The sequence below is a fragment of the Oncorhynchus clarkii genome, chromosome 20 (assembly GCF_045791955.1).
Source record: "Oncorhynchus clarkii lewisi isolate Uvic-CL-2024 chromosome 20, UVic_Ocla_1.0, whole genome shotgun sequence".
Classification (NCBI taxonomy): domain Eukaryota; kingdom Metazoa; phylum Chordata; class Actinopteri; order Salmoniformes; family Salmonidae; genus Oncorhynchus; species Oncorhynchus clarkii.
The window spans coordinates 1,714,875-1,732,129 of NC_092166.1; the positions used below are offsets into that span (position 1 = coordinate 1,714,875).

At 40.4% G+C, this 17,255-nt stretch overlaps 1 protein-coding gene across 1 annotated transcript in view; it reads right to left on the bottom strand.

Annotated features, from left to right (window-relative positions):
- Positions 1-17,255, bottom strand: part of LOC139377205 (macrophage mannose receptor 1-like) — a 72,466-nt gene that overhangs the window by 37,927 nt on the left and 17,284 nt on the right. Inside the window, exons 10-18 of the mRNA XM_071120206.1 lie at positions 14,312-14,427; positions 13,067-13,215; positions 10,141-10,340; positions 8,694-8,815; positions 6,480-6,555; positions 4,894-5,047; positions 2,589-2,627; positions 1,752-1,915; positions 1,054-1,118 (exon numbers count right to left, since the gene is read on the bottom strand). Coding sequence (XP_070976307.1) covers positions 1,054-1,118; positions 1,752-1,915; positions 2,589-2,627; positions 4,894-5,047; positions 6,480-6,555; positions 8,694-8,815; positions 10,141-10,340; positions 13,067-13,215; positions 14,312-14,427 — 1,085 coding nt within the window. The remainder of the gene's footprint in view (positions 1-1,053; positions 1,119-1,751; positions 1,916-2,588; positions 2,628-4,893; positions 5,048-6,479; positions 6,556-8,693; positions 8,816-10,140; positions 10,341-13,066; positions 13,216-14,311; positions 14,428-17,255) is intronic.

Below are 17,255 nucleotides of genomic sequence, written 5' to 3' on the forward strand. Positions count from 1 at the left end.
AAATTATTTAATTTGATTGCTTTTCTTATTTTCGTGAAAATGTTGCCTGATGCTAGCAGAGCCTAGTGTTGGATTCTGTGTTTTACATTATAGCCATTACCATATATATGATTGAATATTATCTGCTGTTGGCTTGTGTGGATGTATGTGTTATGCAACATAGCTGACTTGAAACATTGTTAACAGTTTCAGGGCCATGGGCCTTTCTCATGATGGAAAAATACAGAGAAGCATGAAGACAGGAACTGTTCAATGAGTTGGGAGGGGCACATTCAGAGCGGGGTGTTGCAGAACAAGCGGTCTTTTGTTAGATAACAGGAGCCAGGTGCAGAGATAACGGTATCGAGCATGAGCGCATGGATGTTCTTCACAGCAACAGTTACATCTATCAACAGAAGCGCCAAGAGGCTGAGCAATAGGCTGAGCAAGTTTAAACCACGCCCAGCCTCTACTGTGATAGGCCAACAGACGGGTTGGAACTGTCTATCACAGTATAAAGAATACTGTTTACATACGTCTTGTCAGTTCTCTGTTCTGCCCTGCGTGGTATTACAGTGAGCCCGTATATACAAAAGTTGCACTTGCCATTTATTACTTAGCTAATAAAAAATACATAGTATAAAATCTGTAACTCATTGTTATATTTATCCTGATACCAGATTCGAATTTACGCAACCCTAACACTAGCCATAGCATTATGCCATGATAAACATACACAATGACAGTGTGATTAACAAAACGCTAAGCTGTGTCTCGATATATTTCATTTGTGATTTTCATGAATAGGAGAATTTTCTAGGAAGATTTATGTCCGCTGCGTTATGCTAATTCGTTTGAGGCTACGTTACGCTCCCGCATGCGGGATGGCTAGTATCAAGAAAAAGGTCCTTTCAAACCGATTTCTCCCAGAAAGGAAGCTCGTATTTCAGAGTTTCTAGAAGGTCATGAATGCAGCAATAGAACAGCAGTTTGACACCACTAGTTTAGAAGTGATATAAAAAACGTTTTATTTTTCTCTGTTTGATAATCTTCTTTTACTCATTTTATACTCACCCGAAAGAGCGATCAAGATCAACTGTGAGCCCGATGTAATGGCTTCCTAATTGCTCTTTATTGATCTGAAAAAAAGAGCAATTAGCATTAGGGACCAGCTGTCTTGGAGTCCACATGGGCCAGCGTCCGTTTCAACACCTTGATTCAGTGTATTTCAGTGGTGGAAAAATTACCCAATTGTGATAATTGAGTAAAAGTAAAGATACCTTAATATAAAATGAAAGTCACCCAGTAAAATACTACTTAAGTAAAAGTCTAAAAGTATCTTTTTAAAAACACTTAAGTATCAAAAGTAAATGTCAAAATCCTTATATTAAGCAAATCTTTTTTATATACGGATAGCCAGGGGCACACTCCACACATCATTTACAAATGAAGCCTTTGTGTTCCGTGAGGCCGTGAGTCTGCCAGATGAGAGGCAGAGGATTTGGACCATTGGACTGTCCTGCTAAGCATTCAAAACATTACTTTTGGGTGTCAGGGAAAATGTGTGGAATAAAAAGTACATCATTTCTTTTAGGAATGTAGTGAAGGAAAAGTAAAAGTAGTCAAAAAATATAAATGTGAAGAACAGATACCCAAAAAACGACTTAAGTAGTACTTTAAAGTATGTTTACCTAAGCACTATACACCACTTGTGTATATAGCTCTACCAATGTGTTTGAAGGCAGGACTATAGCGAAACTATAGGTGTTTACCTTTTTCCACAGAAATGTATTTTCTGTTAGTCCGTTGATAACAACAAGGTCCCCATGCCTCTGCTGACAGTAGTGCCTGGCATTCTCCATGGCCAGCACTTCAGTATTAAAGTAATATTGAGAGCCTCCATACTCCAGCCAGCCATCCTCTGTCACATTATACTCTAGACAGGGTTAGAAAATACTCATATAAGTTATGTACAATTAAGTCCCCTCTGGAGACCGAGCAGATTAGTCCTCTCTAGAGAACAAGCAGATTCGTCTCCTCTAGAGACCATTCAGATTAGTCCCCTCTAGAGACCAAGCACATCTAGAGAGGGGACTTATCTGCTTGGTTTGGTCTCCAGAGTGGGGACTTATCTGAATCGGTCTCTAGAGGGAACTTGTCTGCTCGGTCTCTAGAGGGGACTTGTCCGCTCGGTCTCTAGAGGGGACTTGTCCGCTCTGTCTCTAGTGGGGACTTGTCTGCTCGGTCTCTAGAGGGGACTTGTCTGCTCGGTCTCTAGAGGGGACTTGTCTGCTCGGTCTCTAGAGGGGACTTGTCAGCTAGGTCTCTAGAGGGGACTTGTCCGCTAGGTCTCTAGAGGGGACTTGTCTGCTCGGTCTCTTAAGGGGACTTGTCCGCTAGGTCTCTCGACTTGTCAGAGTTCTTTTGGACTGCGTTCCAAAGTTCACACTAGCATTCTGCAATGCGTCCTCAAAATATTTATACTTTTAATGTGGTGAGCTCATTCATTTATTCATTAAATTAAGAGTGATCGACAACTCATCGACACTTGCCAATATTTTCCAGGGAGTCCTGGGAGCTCTGGGATGCGTACTGTCAAGGGGACTTACCAGGGATGGTGTTGTTGGGAGGAGGTAGTGGGGTCACTCCTGTAATGCCACAGAGAAAAGAGGAGGAGAATGTAGAAGACGGGAGGAGAGAGAAGACTGAGTTAGATCACCAAGCTAAAGCCTTCTGGTCCCTGTAAGGTTACTAATCATGCACGTGAGGTCGACTAAAATACTTCCATCCCACAGACAGAGGCGATACATCCTGAATGTCTTCCTTTTCTAGTGTTGCACTTTTGACCACAACCTCATGGGCGGCGCACCTAGTGGCCGGAGACTTTAATGCAGGGAAACAAATCAGTTTTACCTCATTTCTACCAGCATGTTACATGTGCAACCAGAGAAGAAAAAAAACACTAGACCACCTTTACTCCACCCACAGAGACACATACAACGATTTCCCTCGCTCTCCATTTGGCAAATCTGACCATAACTATCCACCTGATTCCTGTTTACAAGCAATAAGCAGGAAGTACCAGTGACTCGCTCAATTTGGAAGTGTTCAGATGACGCAGATGCTAAGCTACAGTACTGTTTTACTAGCAGAGACTGGAATATGTTCAGGGATTCTTCCGATGGCATTGAGTACACCACATCAGTCAATGGCTTCATCAATAAGTGCATCGACGACGTCGTCCCCACAGTACATTCATACCTCAACCAGAAGCTATGGATTACTGGCAACATCTGCACTGAGCTAAAGGGTAGAGCTGCCGCTTTCAAGTAGCGGGACTCTTTCCCGGAAACTTGTAAGAAATACCGCTATGCCCTTCAATGAACCATCAAACAGGCAAAGCATCAATACAGGACAAAGATTGAATTCCACTACACCGGCTCCGATGCTCGTCAGATGTGGCAGGGCTTGCAAACTATTACAGACTACAAAGGGAATCACAGCCGCGAGCTGCCCAATAATGCGAGCCTACCAAACGAGCTAACTGACTTCTATGCGTGCTTTGAGGCAAGCAACACTGAAGCATGCATGAGAGCACCAGCTGTTCTGGATGGCTGTGTGATCATGCTCTCCGTAGCCGATGTGAGAACGACCTTTAAATAGGTCAACATTCACAAGGCCGCAGGGCCGGACGGATTACCAGGATGAAACATGAAACATGTTTCAAGCAGATTACCATAGAGCCTGTGCCCAAGAACACCAAGGTAACCTGCCTAAATGACGACCGACCCGCAGCACTCACATCTATAACCATGAAGTGCTTTGAAAGGCTGGTCATGGCTCACAACACCATTATCCCAGACACCCTAGACCCACTCCAATTTGCATACCGCCCAAACAGATCTACAGATGATGCAATCTCTATTTCACTCGACACTGCCCTTTCCCACCTGGACAAAAGGAACACCTACGTGAAAATGCTATTCATTGACTACAGCTCAGCGTTCAACACCATAGTGTCCTCAAAGCTCATCACTAAGCTAAGGACCCTGGGACTAAACACCCCCCTCTGCAACTGGATCCTGGACTTCCTGACGGGCCACCCCCAGGTGGAAATGGTAAGTAACAACACATCTGCCACGCTGATCCTCAACACAGGGGCCTCTGAGGGGTGCGGGCTCAGTCCCCTCCTGTACTCCCTGTTCACCCGCAACTGCGTGGTCAAGCATGACTCCAACACCATCATTAAGTTTGCTGATGACACAACAGTGGTAGGCCTGATCACAGACAACGATGAGACAGCCTAAAGGGAGGAGGTCAGAGACCTGACCATGTGGTGCAAAGAGAACAACCTCTTCCTCAACGTGATCAAGACAAAGCAGATGATCATGGACTACAGGAAAAGGAGGGCCAAGCACACGCCCCAATTCTCATCGACAGGACTGTAGTGGAGCAGGTTGAGAGCTTCAAGTTCCTTGGTGTCCACATCACCAACAAACTATCATGGTCCAAACACACCAAGACAGTCATGAAGAGAGCACGACAACTGCTATTCCCCTCAGTAGGCTGAAAAGGTGTCTCATGGATCCTCAGATCCTCAAAAAGTTCTACAGATGCACCACTAAGAGCATCCTGACTGGTTGCATCAACGCCTGGTATGGGAACTGAGATGCAGTGCCTTAGACCGCTGCGCCACTCGGTAGCCCCATATAGCCTCGCTACTGTTATTTTATTGATGCTCTTTAATTATTTGTTATTTTTAGATTTTCTTTTTTTCTTCTTTTTCAATTAAATGTTTTCTTTATTCATTTTGAGAGACTCCATACATTACATTAGTTATTGTAGCCATACATTACATTACATTACCTTTAGGGATCTCACACAGCCAGTTATTGTAGCCATACAGTACATTACCTTTCGGGATCTCACACAGCCAGTTGTTGTAGTCCTCACAGTTTACATCGTTCCAGGATCCCTCTTCATCCCAGTAAGAGTTCCTCATCTCAGCACAGGACTCCACACCGTTGTAGTTGTCGGGTTCCCCCTCCATCCAGTGTTGGAAGGACAGCTGAGGACAAACACATTTGTAAGAGAAACTTTCCCATGAGGTAGTAGTAGTAGTAATATTACTATTGCTAGCAGTATTACTATTAGTAGTAGTACTACTATTAGTAGTAGTAGAAGTATTACTATTAGTAGTAGTAATATTACTATTGCTAGCAGTATTACTATTAGTAGTAGTAGTAGTATTACTATTAGTAGTAGTATTACTATTACTAGCAGTATTACTATTAGTTGTAGTATTACTATTAGTAGTAGCAGTGGTAGTAGTAGTATTCGTATTAGTAGCAGTATTACTATTAGTAGCAGTAGTAGTAGTATTACTTTTAGTAGCAGTAGTATTAGTGTTCATTATAAATAGAAGTAGTAGTAGTACTAGTAGTATTACTATTATAAGTAGTAGTAGTAGTAGCATTACTATTAGTAGTAGAAGTAGTAGTATTACTATTAGTTGCAGTAGTAGTAGTATTACTAGTATTAGCAGTAGTGGAAGTATTACTATTAGTAGTAGTAGAAGTATTACTATTAGTAGCAGTAGTAGTACTATTACTAGTAGTAGTAGTAGTATTACTATTAGTCACAGTAGTAGTAGTATTACTAGTAGTGGTAGTAGTATTACTACTAGTATTATAATTAGTAGTAGAATGACTTAGTAGTAAAGGTAGAAGTATTACCATTAGTAGAAGTAATAGTATTACTAGTAGTAGTAGTAGTACTATTAGTATTATAATTAGTAGTTGTACTAGTATTAGTAGTAGTAGTAGTATTACTATTAGTATTATAGATTGTAGTAGAATTACTATTAGTAGTAGTAGTAGCAGTATTACTATTATTAGTAGTGGTAGTATTACTAGTAGTAGTAGTAGTATTAGTATTACTATTATTACTATTAGTATTACTATTAGTAGTACTATATATCATTAGTAGTAGTACTAGTATTAGTAGTAATATTACTATTGGTAGTAGTAGTAGTAGTATTTATGTTAGTAGTAGTAGTAGTAGTATTACTATTATTATTATTATGTTAGAAGTAGTAGTAGTAATAGTAGTATTACTAACATTATTACTATTAGTAGTAGTAGTAGTAATATTACTATTAGTAGCAGTAGTTGTAGTAGTATTACTACTAGTATTATAATTACTAGTAGTAGTAGTATTACTAGTATTACTATTAGTATTACTATTCGTAGTATTGTATATCATTAGTAGTAGTACTAGTATTAGTAGTAGTATTACTATTGGTAGTAGTAGTAGTAGTATTTATGTTAGTAGTAGTAGTATTACTATTATTATTATTATTTTAGAAGAAGTAGTAGTAGTAGTATCACTATTAGTAGCAGTAGTAGTAGTAGTATTACTAGTAGTAGTAGTAGTTGTAGTATTACTATTAGTATTATAATTAGTAGTAGTAGTAGTATTATTATGTGAACATAACTCACTGGCGACCCATCAGTCCAGGCGTAGCCAGTGTTGGGATCCTGAGCACTCAGACCGATCCAGGAAGTCCCACCATGGCTAATGTATACAAAACAATACTATATTATCACCATGGTTACGGTATCCAGAACAATACTACATTATCACATATTATCGAGCAAACAGCTGGAGGCAGGGCTTTCTCCTATAGAGCTCCATTTTTATGGAATGGTCTGCCTACCCATGTGAGAGACGCAGACTCGGTCTCAACCTTTAAGTCTTTATTGAAGACTCATCTCTTCAGTGGGTCATATAATTGAGTGTAGTCTGGGCCAGGAGTATGAAGGTGAACGGAAAGGCTCTGGAGCAACGAACCGCCCTTGCTGTCTCTGCCTGGCCGGTTCCCATCTTTCCACTGGGATTCTCTGCCTAACCCTATTACAGGGGCTGAGTCACTGGCTTACTAGGGCTCTTTCATGCCGTCCCTAGGAGGGGTGCGTCACTTGAGTGGGTTGAGTCACTGATGTGATCTTCCTGTGTGGGTTGGCACCCCCCCCTTGGGTTGTGCAGTGGCGGAGATCTTTGTGGGCTATACTCGGCCTTGTCTCAGGATGGTAAGTTGGTGGTTGAAGTATCCCTCTAGTGGTGTGGGGGCTGTGCTTTGGCAAAGTGGGTGGGGTTATATCCTTCCTGTTTGGCCATGTCCGGGGGTATCAACGGATGGGGCCACAGTGTCTCCTGACCCCTCCTGTCTCAGCCTCCAGTATTTATACTGCAGTAGTTTGTGTCGGGGGGCTAGGGTCAGTTTGTTATATCTGGAGTACTTCTCCTGTCTTATCTGGTGTCCTGTGTGAATTTAAGTATGCTCTCTCTAATTCTCTCTTTCTTTCTCTCTCTCGGAGGACCTGAGCCCTAGGACCATGGCATGATGACTATTTGCTGTCCCCAGTCCACCTGGCCGTGCTGCTGCTCCAGTTTCAACTGTTCTGCCTGTAGCTATGGAATCCTGACCTGTTCACCGAACGTGCTACCTGTCCCAGACCTATTATTTGACCATGCTGCTCATTTATGAACATTTCAGAATCTTGGCCATGTTCTGTTATAATCTCCACCCAGCACAGCCAGAAGAGGACTGGCCACCCCTCATAGCCTGGTTCCTCTCTAGGTTTCTTCCTAGGTTTTGGCCTTTCTAGGGAGTTTTTCCTAGCCAACGTGCTTCAACACCTGCATTGCTTGCTGTTTGGGGTTGTAGGCTGGGTTTCTGTTCAGCACTTAGAGATATCAGCTGATGTAAGAAGGGCTATATAAATACATTTGATTTGGCTACAGTATCCAAAACAAAACTATATTATCACCATGGTTATGATATCCAAAACAATACTATATTATCACGATGGTTACGGGATCCAAAACAATACTATTTGATCACCATGGTTACGGTATCCAGAACAATACTATATTATCACCATGGCTACGGTATCCAAAACATTACTATATTATTATTATTACCTTTTCTACGGTATCCAAAACATTACTATATTATCACCATGGCTACGGTATCCAAAACGTTACTATATTATCACCATGGCTACAGTATCCAAAACATTACTATATTATCACCATGGCAGGGAATACAACTTCTGTCAGTGTGAGTTAGCAGTATTACATTATTGGTATGTCGGGGGTCCCACCTAGTGGACAAGGTTTGAGAAACCTGGAAGAAGGTGGAAATAGAACTGTCACATACTGCATCAAACATGTTATTAAACCTTTACAGGCAACAAACATGTTATTAAACCTGTATAGGAAACAAACATGTTATTAATCCTGTATAGGCAACAAACATGTTATTAAACCTGTATAGGCAACAAACATGTTATTAAACCTGTATAGGAAACAAACATGTTATTAATCCTGTATAGGCAACAAACATGTTATTAAACCTGTATAGGAAACAAACATGTTATTAATCCTGTATAGGAAACAAACATGTTATTAAACCTGTATAGGCAACAAACATGTTATTAAACCTGTATAGGCAACAAACATGTTATTTAACCTGTATAGGCAACAAACATGTTATTAAACCTGTATAGGCAACAAACATGTTATTAAACCTGTATATGTTGACTCTTTGGATCCTAGAATAAGACCTGTCGAAGATTATTGGGGGCTGGAGCCGTTGCTAACCGATAAAGGTGTGAGTTGGAATATCTGAGTGAGGTTGAATAACTTACACATGATGCATAGACTGGAGGTCCGTAGAACTGTGGATGCTGAGTAGGTCTCCTCCAATCACCCTGCAGAAGTCCCGAGCCTCAAACCAGGTCTTCTCATCTTCGCGAGGCCCTGTAAAGAACTGGACCAGACAGACAACCTATTCAGTGCAGACCAGAGCGCTATGGGTAGTGCACTACTTTAGACCAGAGCCCTATGGGTAGTGCACTACTATTGACTAGAGCCCTATGGGTAGTGCACTACTATTGACTAGAGCCCCATGGACACTACACAGGGAAGAGACTGTCATTTAATACACAGACTGTCTCTGGATCATGATCTGTTACCGTTAGGAAGAGATCCTTATATTACAGACTGTCTCTGGATCATGATCTGTTACCGTTAGGAAGAGATCCTTATATCACAGACTGTCTCTGGATCATGATCTGTTACCGTTAGGAAGAGATCCTTATATCACAGACTGTCTCTGGATCATGATCTGTTACCGTTAGGAAGAGATCCTGAAGTAATGACAAACCAGGTCATTGTCCTAAATGACCTATAACCTCTGTAGATCAGGTGGTAGGACATGGTGCTTGCAGACCAGGATAGTGGGTTTGATTCCCGAGACCACCCATACTGTAACATGCATGCATGCATGACTGGATAAAAGCGTCTCCTAAATGTCCGATATTATTAATATGTTGCTATATTGTAGAACCTGGCTGTATAGATTACAAATGAGGAGGAACCACATTCAAACATCTTCTGGATAGGTGTCCCTTCCACGGGACGGTTGAGCTAACGTAGGCTAATGCGATTAGCATGAGGTTGTTAGTAACAAGAACATTTCCCAGGATATAGACATATCTGATATTGTCAGAAAGCTTAAATTCTTGTTAATCATCGAACTGCACTGTCCAATTTACAGGAGCTATTACAGTGAAAGAATACCATGCTATTGTTGTTTGAGGAGAGTGCACAATTTTGAACAAGAAAAGTTATTAATAAACAAATTAGGCACATTAGGGCAGTCTTGAATTTTGAACAGAAATGCAATGGTTCATTGGATCAGTCTAACACTTTGCAATACACTGATGCCATCTAGTGGCTAAAATCTAAATTGTACCTGGGCTGGAATAATAAATTATGGTCATTTCAAAGATGATGGTACAAAACAAATACAAAAGAACGGTTGGTTTTTCTATTATCTTCTACCAGATCTATTGTGTCATATTCTATTACATTCCTTTCACATTTCCATAAACTTGAAAGTGTTTCCTTTCAAATGGTACCAGGAATATGCATATCCTTGCTTCAGGGCCTGAGCAACAGGAAGTTAGACTTGGGTATGTCATTGTAGGAGAAAATAGAAAAAAGGGGGCTAATCCTTAAGAGGTTTTAACTCCTCTAGAGGATGTTACTACACTCATAATACATTATAGTTTCATTCTAAGTTATGTCTACCTTGAAGCAGTAGTTCCGAGACCCCACAGGAAACCAGCCCTCATGGCACCTGGGAGGGACAGGTGTGATTGGTTCTGGTGTTGGCCCCGCTCCTTCTGCCAGGTGTTTACAGATATACTTCTCCTGATTGGTGCAGCTCAGCACATCCCATAATCCAGCTAGAGGCCCTGTTGTCATGGCCACACAACCCTGTCGACTGCCTGAGATCAAAGTTGACGTAAAGAGAGAACACAAATACAGAGCAACATTCAGGTTCACAGCTAAGAGCACCTATTACCATGTTCAATGAGATTCAGTTATATAGTAGAACTGTAGTGAGACTCCTACTACAGAACTGTAGTGAGACTCCTACTATAGAACTGTAGTGAGACTCCTACTATAGAACTGTAGTGAGACTCCTACTATAGAACTGTAGTGAGACTCCTACTATAGAACTGTAGTCAGACTTCTACTATAGAACTGTAGTGAGACTCCTACTATAGAACAGTAGTGAGACTCCTACTATAGAACTGTAGTGAGACTCCTACTATAGAACTGTAGTCAGACTCCTACTATAGAACTGTAGTGAGACTCCTACTATAGAACTGTAGTCAGACTTCTATTATAGAACTGTAGTGAGACTCCTACTATAGAACTGTAGTGAGACTCCTACTATAGAACTGTAGTGAGACTCCTACTATAGAACTGTAGTGAGACTCCTACTATAGAACTGTAGTGAGACTCCTACTATAGAACTGTAGTGAGACTCCTACTATATAACTGTAGTGAGACTCCTACTATAGAACTGTAGTGAGACTCCTACTATAGAACTGTAGTGAGACTCCTACTATAGAACTGTAGTGAGACTCCTACTATAGAACTGTAGTCAGACTCCTACTATAGAACTATATTCAGACTACTACTATAGAACTGTAGTGAGACTCCTACTATAGAACTGTAGTCAGACTCCTACTATAGAACTGTAGTCAGACTCCTACTATAGAACTGTAGTGAGACTCCTACTATAGAACTGTAGTGAGACTCCTACTATAGAACTGTAGTCAGACTCCTACTATAGAACTGTAGTCAGACTCCTACTATAGAACTGTAGTCAGACTCCTACTATAGAACTGTAGTGAGACTCCTACTATAGAACTGTAGTGAGACTCCTACTATAGAACTGTAGTCAGACTCCTACTATAGAACTATATTCAGACTACTACTATAGAACTGTAGTGAGACTCCTACTATAGAACTGTAGTGAGACTATTACTATAGAACTGTAGTGAGACTATTACTATAGAACTGTAGTCAGACTCCTACTATAGAACTGTAGTCAGACTCCTACTATAGAACTGTAGTGAGACTCCTACTATAGAACTGTAGTGAGACTCCTACTATAGAACTGTAGTGAGACTCCTACTATAGAACTGTAGTGAGACTCCTACTATAGAACTGTAGTGAGACTCCTACTATAGAACTGTAGTGAGACTCCTACTATAGAACTGTAGTCAGACTTCTATTATAGAACTGTAGTGAGACTCCTACTATAGAACTGTAGTCAGACTTCTACTATAGAACTGTAGTGAGACTCCTACTATAGAACTGTAGTCAGACTTCTACTATAGAACTGTAGTGAGACTCCTACTATAGAACTGTAGTCAGACTCCTACTATAGAACTGTAGTCAGACTCCTACTATAGAACTGTAGTGAGACTCCTACTATAGAACTGTAGTGAGACTCCTACTATAGAACTGTAGTGAGACTCCTACTATAGAACTGTAGTGAGACTCCTACTATAGAACTGTAGTGAGACTCCTACTATAGAACTGTAGTCAGACTCCTACTATAGAACTGTAGTCAGACTCCTACTATAGAACTGTAGTGAGACTCCTACTATAGAACTGTAGTGAGACTCCTGCTATAGAACTGTAGTGAGACTCCTACTATAGAACTGTAGTCAGACTCCTACTATAGAACTATATTCAGACTACTACTATAGAACTGTAGTGAGACTCCTGGCATCTGTCACTACAATATATAGTATTATTATATATCTCATAGGTTGTCCTATACCTGGCATCTGTCACTACAATATATAGTATTATTATATATCTCTGAGGTTGTTCTATACCTGGCATCTGTCACTACAATATATAGTATTATTATATATCTCTGAGGTTGTCCTATACCTAGCATCTGTCACTACAATATATAGTATTATTATATATCTCTGAGGTTGTCCTATATCTGGTATCTGTTACTACAATATATAGTATTATTATATATCTCTGAGGTTGTCCTATACCTAGCATCTGTCACTACAATATATAGTATTATTATATATCTCTGAGGTTGTCCTATACCTAGCATCTGTCACTACAATATATAGTATTATTATACATCTCTGAGGTTGTCCTATACCTGGCATCTGTCACTACAATATATAGTATTATTATATATCTCTGAGGTTGTCCTATATCTGGTATCTGTTACTACAATATATAGTATTATTATATATCTCTGAGGTTGTCCTATACCTGGCATCTGTTACTACAATATATAGTATTATTATATATCTCTGAGGTTGTCCTATACCTAGCATCTGTCACTACAATATATAGTATTATTATATCTCTCCATCGTTGTCCTATACCTAGCATCTGTCACTACAATATATAGTATTATTATATATCTCTGAGGTTGTCCTATATCTGGTATCTGTCACTACAATATATAGTATTATTATATATCTCTGAGGTTGTCCTATACCTGGCATCTGTCACTACAATATATAGTATTATTATATATCTCTGAGGTTGTCCTATACCTGGCATCTGTCACTACAATATATAGTATTATTATATATCTCTGAGGTTGTCCTTTACCTGGTATCTGTCACTACAATATATAGTATTATTATATATCTCTGAGGTTGTCCTTTACCTGGCATCTGTGCGTTCCAGTGGGTGTACCTGACCCTGTTGCTGTTCGTCCAGCTGAAGAAGTCGATGTGGTTCTGGTTGGAGAGTCCGATCCAGAAGTGTTGCTCTGGCCTGGACCCAACCAGGCTGATCAGGAAAGCATTATCCAACCTGGGCACATTATTATGAAAACATTAGAATTATAACATTATCCACCCTTGACACAGTATTAATTAAAAAATTATCATTATAACACTATGCACCCTGGACACATTATTATGAGGCATTATCATTATAACATTATCCACCCTGGACACATTATTATGAGGCATTATCATTATAGCATTATCCACCCTGGACACATTAGTAGGAAAACATTATCATTATAACATTATCCGCCCTGGACACATTATTATGAGACATTATCATTCTGACATTATCCACCCTGGACACATTATTGTGAGATATTATCATTCTAACATTATCCACCCTGGACACATTATTATGAAAACATTATCATTCTGACATTATCCAACCTGGGCACATTATTATGAAAACATTATTATTGTAACATTATACACCCTGGACACATTTTTATGAAAACATTATCATTATAGCATTATCCACCCTGGTCACATTATTATGAGACATTATCATTCTGACATTATCCACCTTGGACACATTATTATGAAAACATTATTATTATAACATTATACATCCGGAACACATTATTTTTTAAAGTCATTATCGTGTGAGCATTATCATGGAACATTGTCCTGGATTGTTATCGTGGCACATTATCATGTGGCATTATCCACCCTGGACACATTATTTTGAGACATTATCATTGTAGCATTATCCACACTGTACACATTATTTTGAGACTTTACCATTGCAGCATTATCATGGAACATTATCATGGCACGTGATTATAGATCATTATCATGGATCATTATCCACCCTGGACACATTATCATTATAACAATATTGAAACATTATGGTTAAAGGTATATTTTACTCAAAAACTCTATTTTAGCATTTGGTCCTTTAGTCCACTGTTAATACAATGCCCTAAAATGGTGTCAGCAGCCGAGGGAACAAGATGGAGCACTTTCAGTATCGAGCAAAAACTGTGATGACATAACAGTGGACCAAATAAGATATACATTATAATGGAACTCATTATCATTAGACAATGTATTATCTAGCCAAATTCATCTAGCCCAAATTTTTGATATAGAGAAGTATATCCGGGTTTCGTTCTTACCTGCTAGAAACATCTGCCAGATATGACTGTGAGCTCTTGCATGTCTCTTTGGCCTCATCAAAGGTCTTGATCTCTGGTCCCACAAAGTAGCAGAAGGAGCCGTGCCTGGTCCAATGCTTCAGAGAGACAAACAGGGTCAGAAACAGCTGTTAGGCTGTTGAGTTGGTCTTGGTGTAAGGCTGGTCATGTATCACATCAACACCATTATACCAGAAATCCTAGACCGACTCCAATTTGCATACCGACCCAACAGATCCACAGATGATGCAATCTCTATTGCACTCCACACTGCCCTTTCCCACCTGGACAAAAGGAACACCTATGTGAGAATGTTGTTTATTGACTACAGCTCAGCGTTCAACAAAAAGGCTCATCAAAGCTCATCACTAAGCTAAGGACCCTGGGACTAAACACCTCCCTCTGCAACTGGATCCTGGATTTCCTGACGGGCCACGCTGATCCTCAACACGGGGGCCCCTCAGCGGTGTATGCTCAGTCCCCTCCTGTCCTCCCTGTTCACCCATGACTGCACGGCCAGGCACGACACCAACATCCTCATTAAGTTTGCCGACGACACAACAGTGTCGATCGGACAGCCTGATCACCGACAACGATGAGACAGCCTATAGGGAGGAGGTCAGAGACCTGGCCGGGTGGTGCCAGAATAACAACCTATTCCTCAATGTGACCAAGACAAAGGAGATGATTGTGGACTACAGGAAAAAGAGGAGCGAGCACGCCCTCATTCTCATCGACGGGGCTGTAGTGGAGCAGGTTGAGAGCTTCAAGTTCCTTGGTGTCCACATCACCAACAAACTCTCATGGTCCAAGACAATCGTGAAGTGGGCACGACAATGCTTTTGTCATGACATTGGCCTGGGGGGTAGGTTTATGACAGTCATAAATACCTCTTCCCCCCTTTTTCCTCTCTCTACCCTACTGAGGTTACATTTAAAAAACCCTTGATTAACATAGAGATTCTGGGAACATCAGAATGTGGGGGGAAATGAACTATATTCTGGTAATCCGATCAATTGAACATATGCAGTGGTACTTAATGAATATGATGTCAGTTCGGTTGTCATCTGAGACATTCTCATTTATGATAAGATGACATAAACTCTACAGTGGAATGTCTACACATCACAGTTATCGGATTCACATGGAATTGTTGTTCAATTTAAATGTTTGAATATGAAATTATTCGTGATGGGATGAAATGTGGGAAATTTGGGTTTTCATAAGATTAGGGCTCTGCTCAATCAGTGGCCCACCCCTGTGAAGGGACATATGGGCTATAAAACTTTTCAAACACGCCCTCCTCTCCCTTCTTATATAAAGCCTTGACGACAATATAACCTCCTGTTCCGAGGATGTGAGGACGACGGTCCGATGTCAGAATGGTTCAGATAATAACTACAGAACGAAGCCAACATCAGCGTGAGCTTCGGTTGCGAATTGTATGAACTTTGAACTCTTCTTCACTACAAAAGTGATACCTCCTAGCCGTTGAGTTAGCAACAGCAGATGCAAATGAGGGTTAGGAAGGAACAGACAGAGTATCCCGTCTATCACACAACGACGTTACTACAACGTATCCAATTGACCACCAGAGACATTCTTCAAAGGACAGAGGATTCGGTTTGGCAACACGGCCTTCCATCTACCACCAACTTACCGAAATGGGTGGTCATTTAGAATGCATAAGATACTGTATTTACGATAGCACAGCTTCGCCCTTTGTTCCTCAGTCTTCATGCTCTTTCACTCAAACCCAGCCCCTTTTATTTTGTGTAACAAGTTGTCATATCAGTTCCGCCCGCTAGGGACGTTTTCCTTTATGACGTAATTTGTAATCAAGTTATGATTAATTGTGTGTATGTGTAAGCCTGTGTGATTAGTTAGGTATTTAGTAAATAAATAATTAAACCCAATGTTGTATTGCTGATTCAACTTGTTAGCCAGGGTTCGTGACGATAACTAAGAATTTACAACTTTCAGATGAGACTGAAATAAAGTGACAATTAATATTGACTGCTATTGATGTAAAATATTACTAGGTCTTTCAGAGTTTATTCGGAAGATAACAGCTCTATAAATATTATTTTGTGGTGCCCCGACTCTCTAGTTAATTACATTTACATGATTAGCTTAATCAGGTAATATTAATTACGGAGAAATAATTTTATAGAATAGCATGTCATATCACTTAATCCGGCACAGCCAAAGACAAGACACTATTCCCCCTCAGGAGACTGAGAAGATTTGGCATGGTTTTCCTCAATAAGTTCTACAGAAGCACCATCAGCAGCACTGCCTGGTATGGCAACTGCTCGGCCTCCGACCGCAAGGCATTACAGAGGGTAGGGCGTACGGCCCCGCCATCCAGGAACTCTATACCAGGCGGTGCCCTACCCCTACCCGGTGCTACCCGGACTATTTGCATTGACCTACCCCCCCCCCCCTGTTTTACCCCATTTTGACGCTGCTGCTTCCCTCTGCTTATTATCTATGCATAGTCCCTTTACCTCTACCGGCTGTACATATTCCCTCAATTAGCTCGACTAACCTGTACCCACACACATTGACTCTGTATCGGCACCCTCTGTATATAGCCTCATTATTAACCTTTGCCTCCGCACCTTGACTCTGTACCGCACCCCCTGTATATAGCCTCCTTACTGTTATTTTATTGTAGCTCATTGTTTATTTGTTATTTTTTCATTTTCTTTTTTCTTTTTCATTGTATTTATTTATTTATTATTTACTTCAGTTTATTTAGTAAATATTTAACACTTATTTTTCTTAAAACTGCATTTGTTGGTTAAGCATTTTATTGTCTACACCTGTTGTATTCGGCGCATGTGACAAATAACACTTGATTTGATTAGATTTTTTATGTAAATGTTGATTATCTACCTGCTCAGGGACTACAGTTGACAAC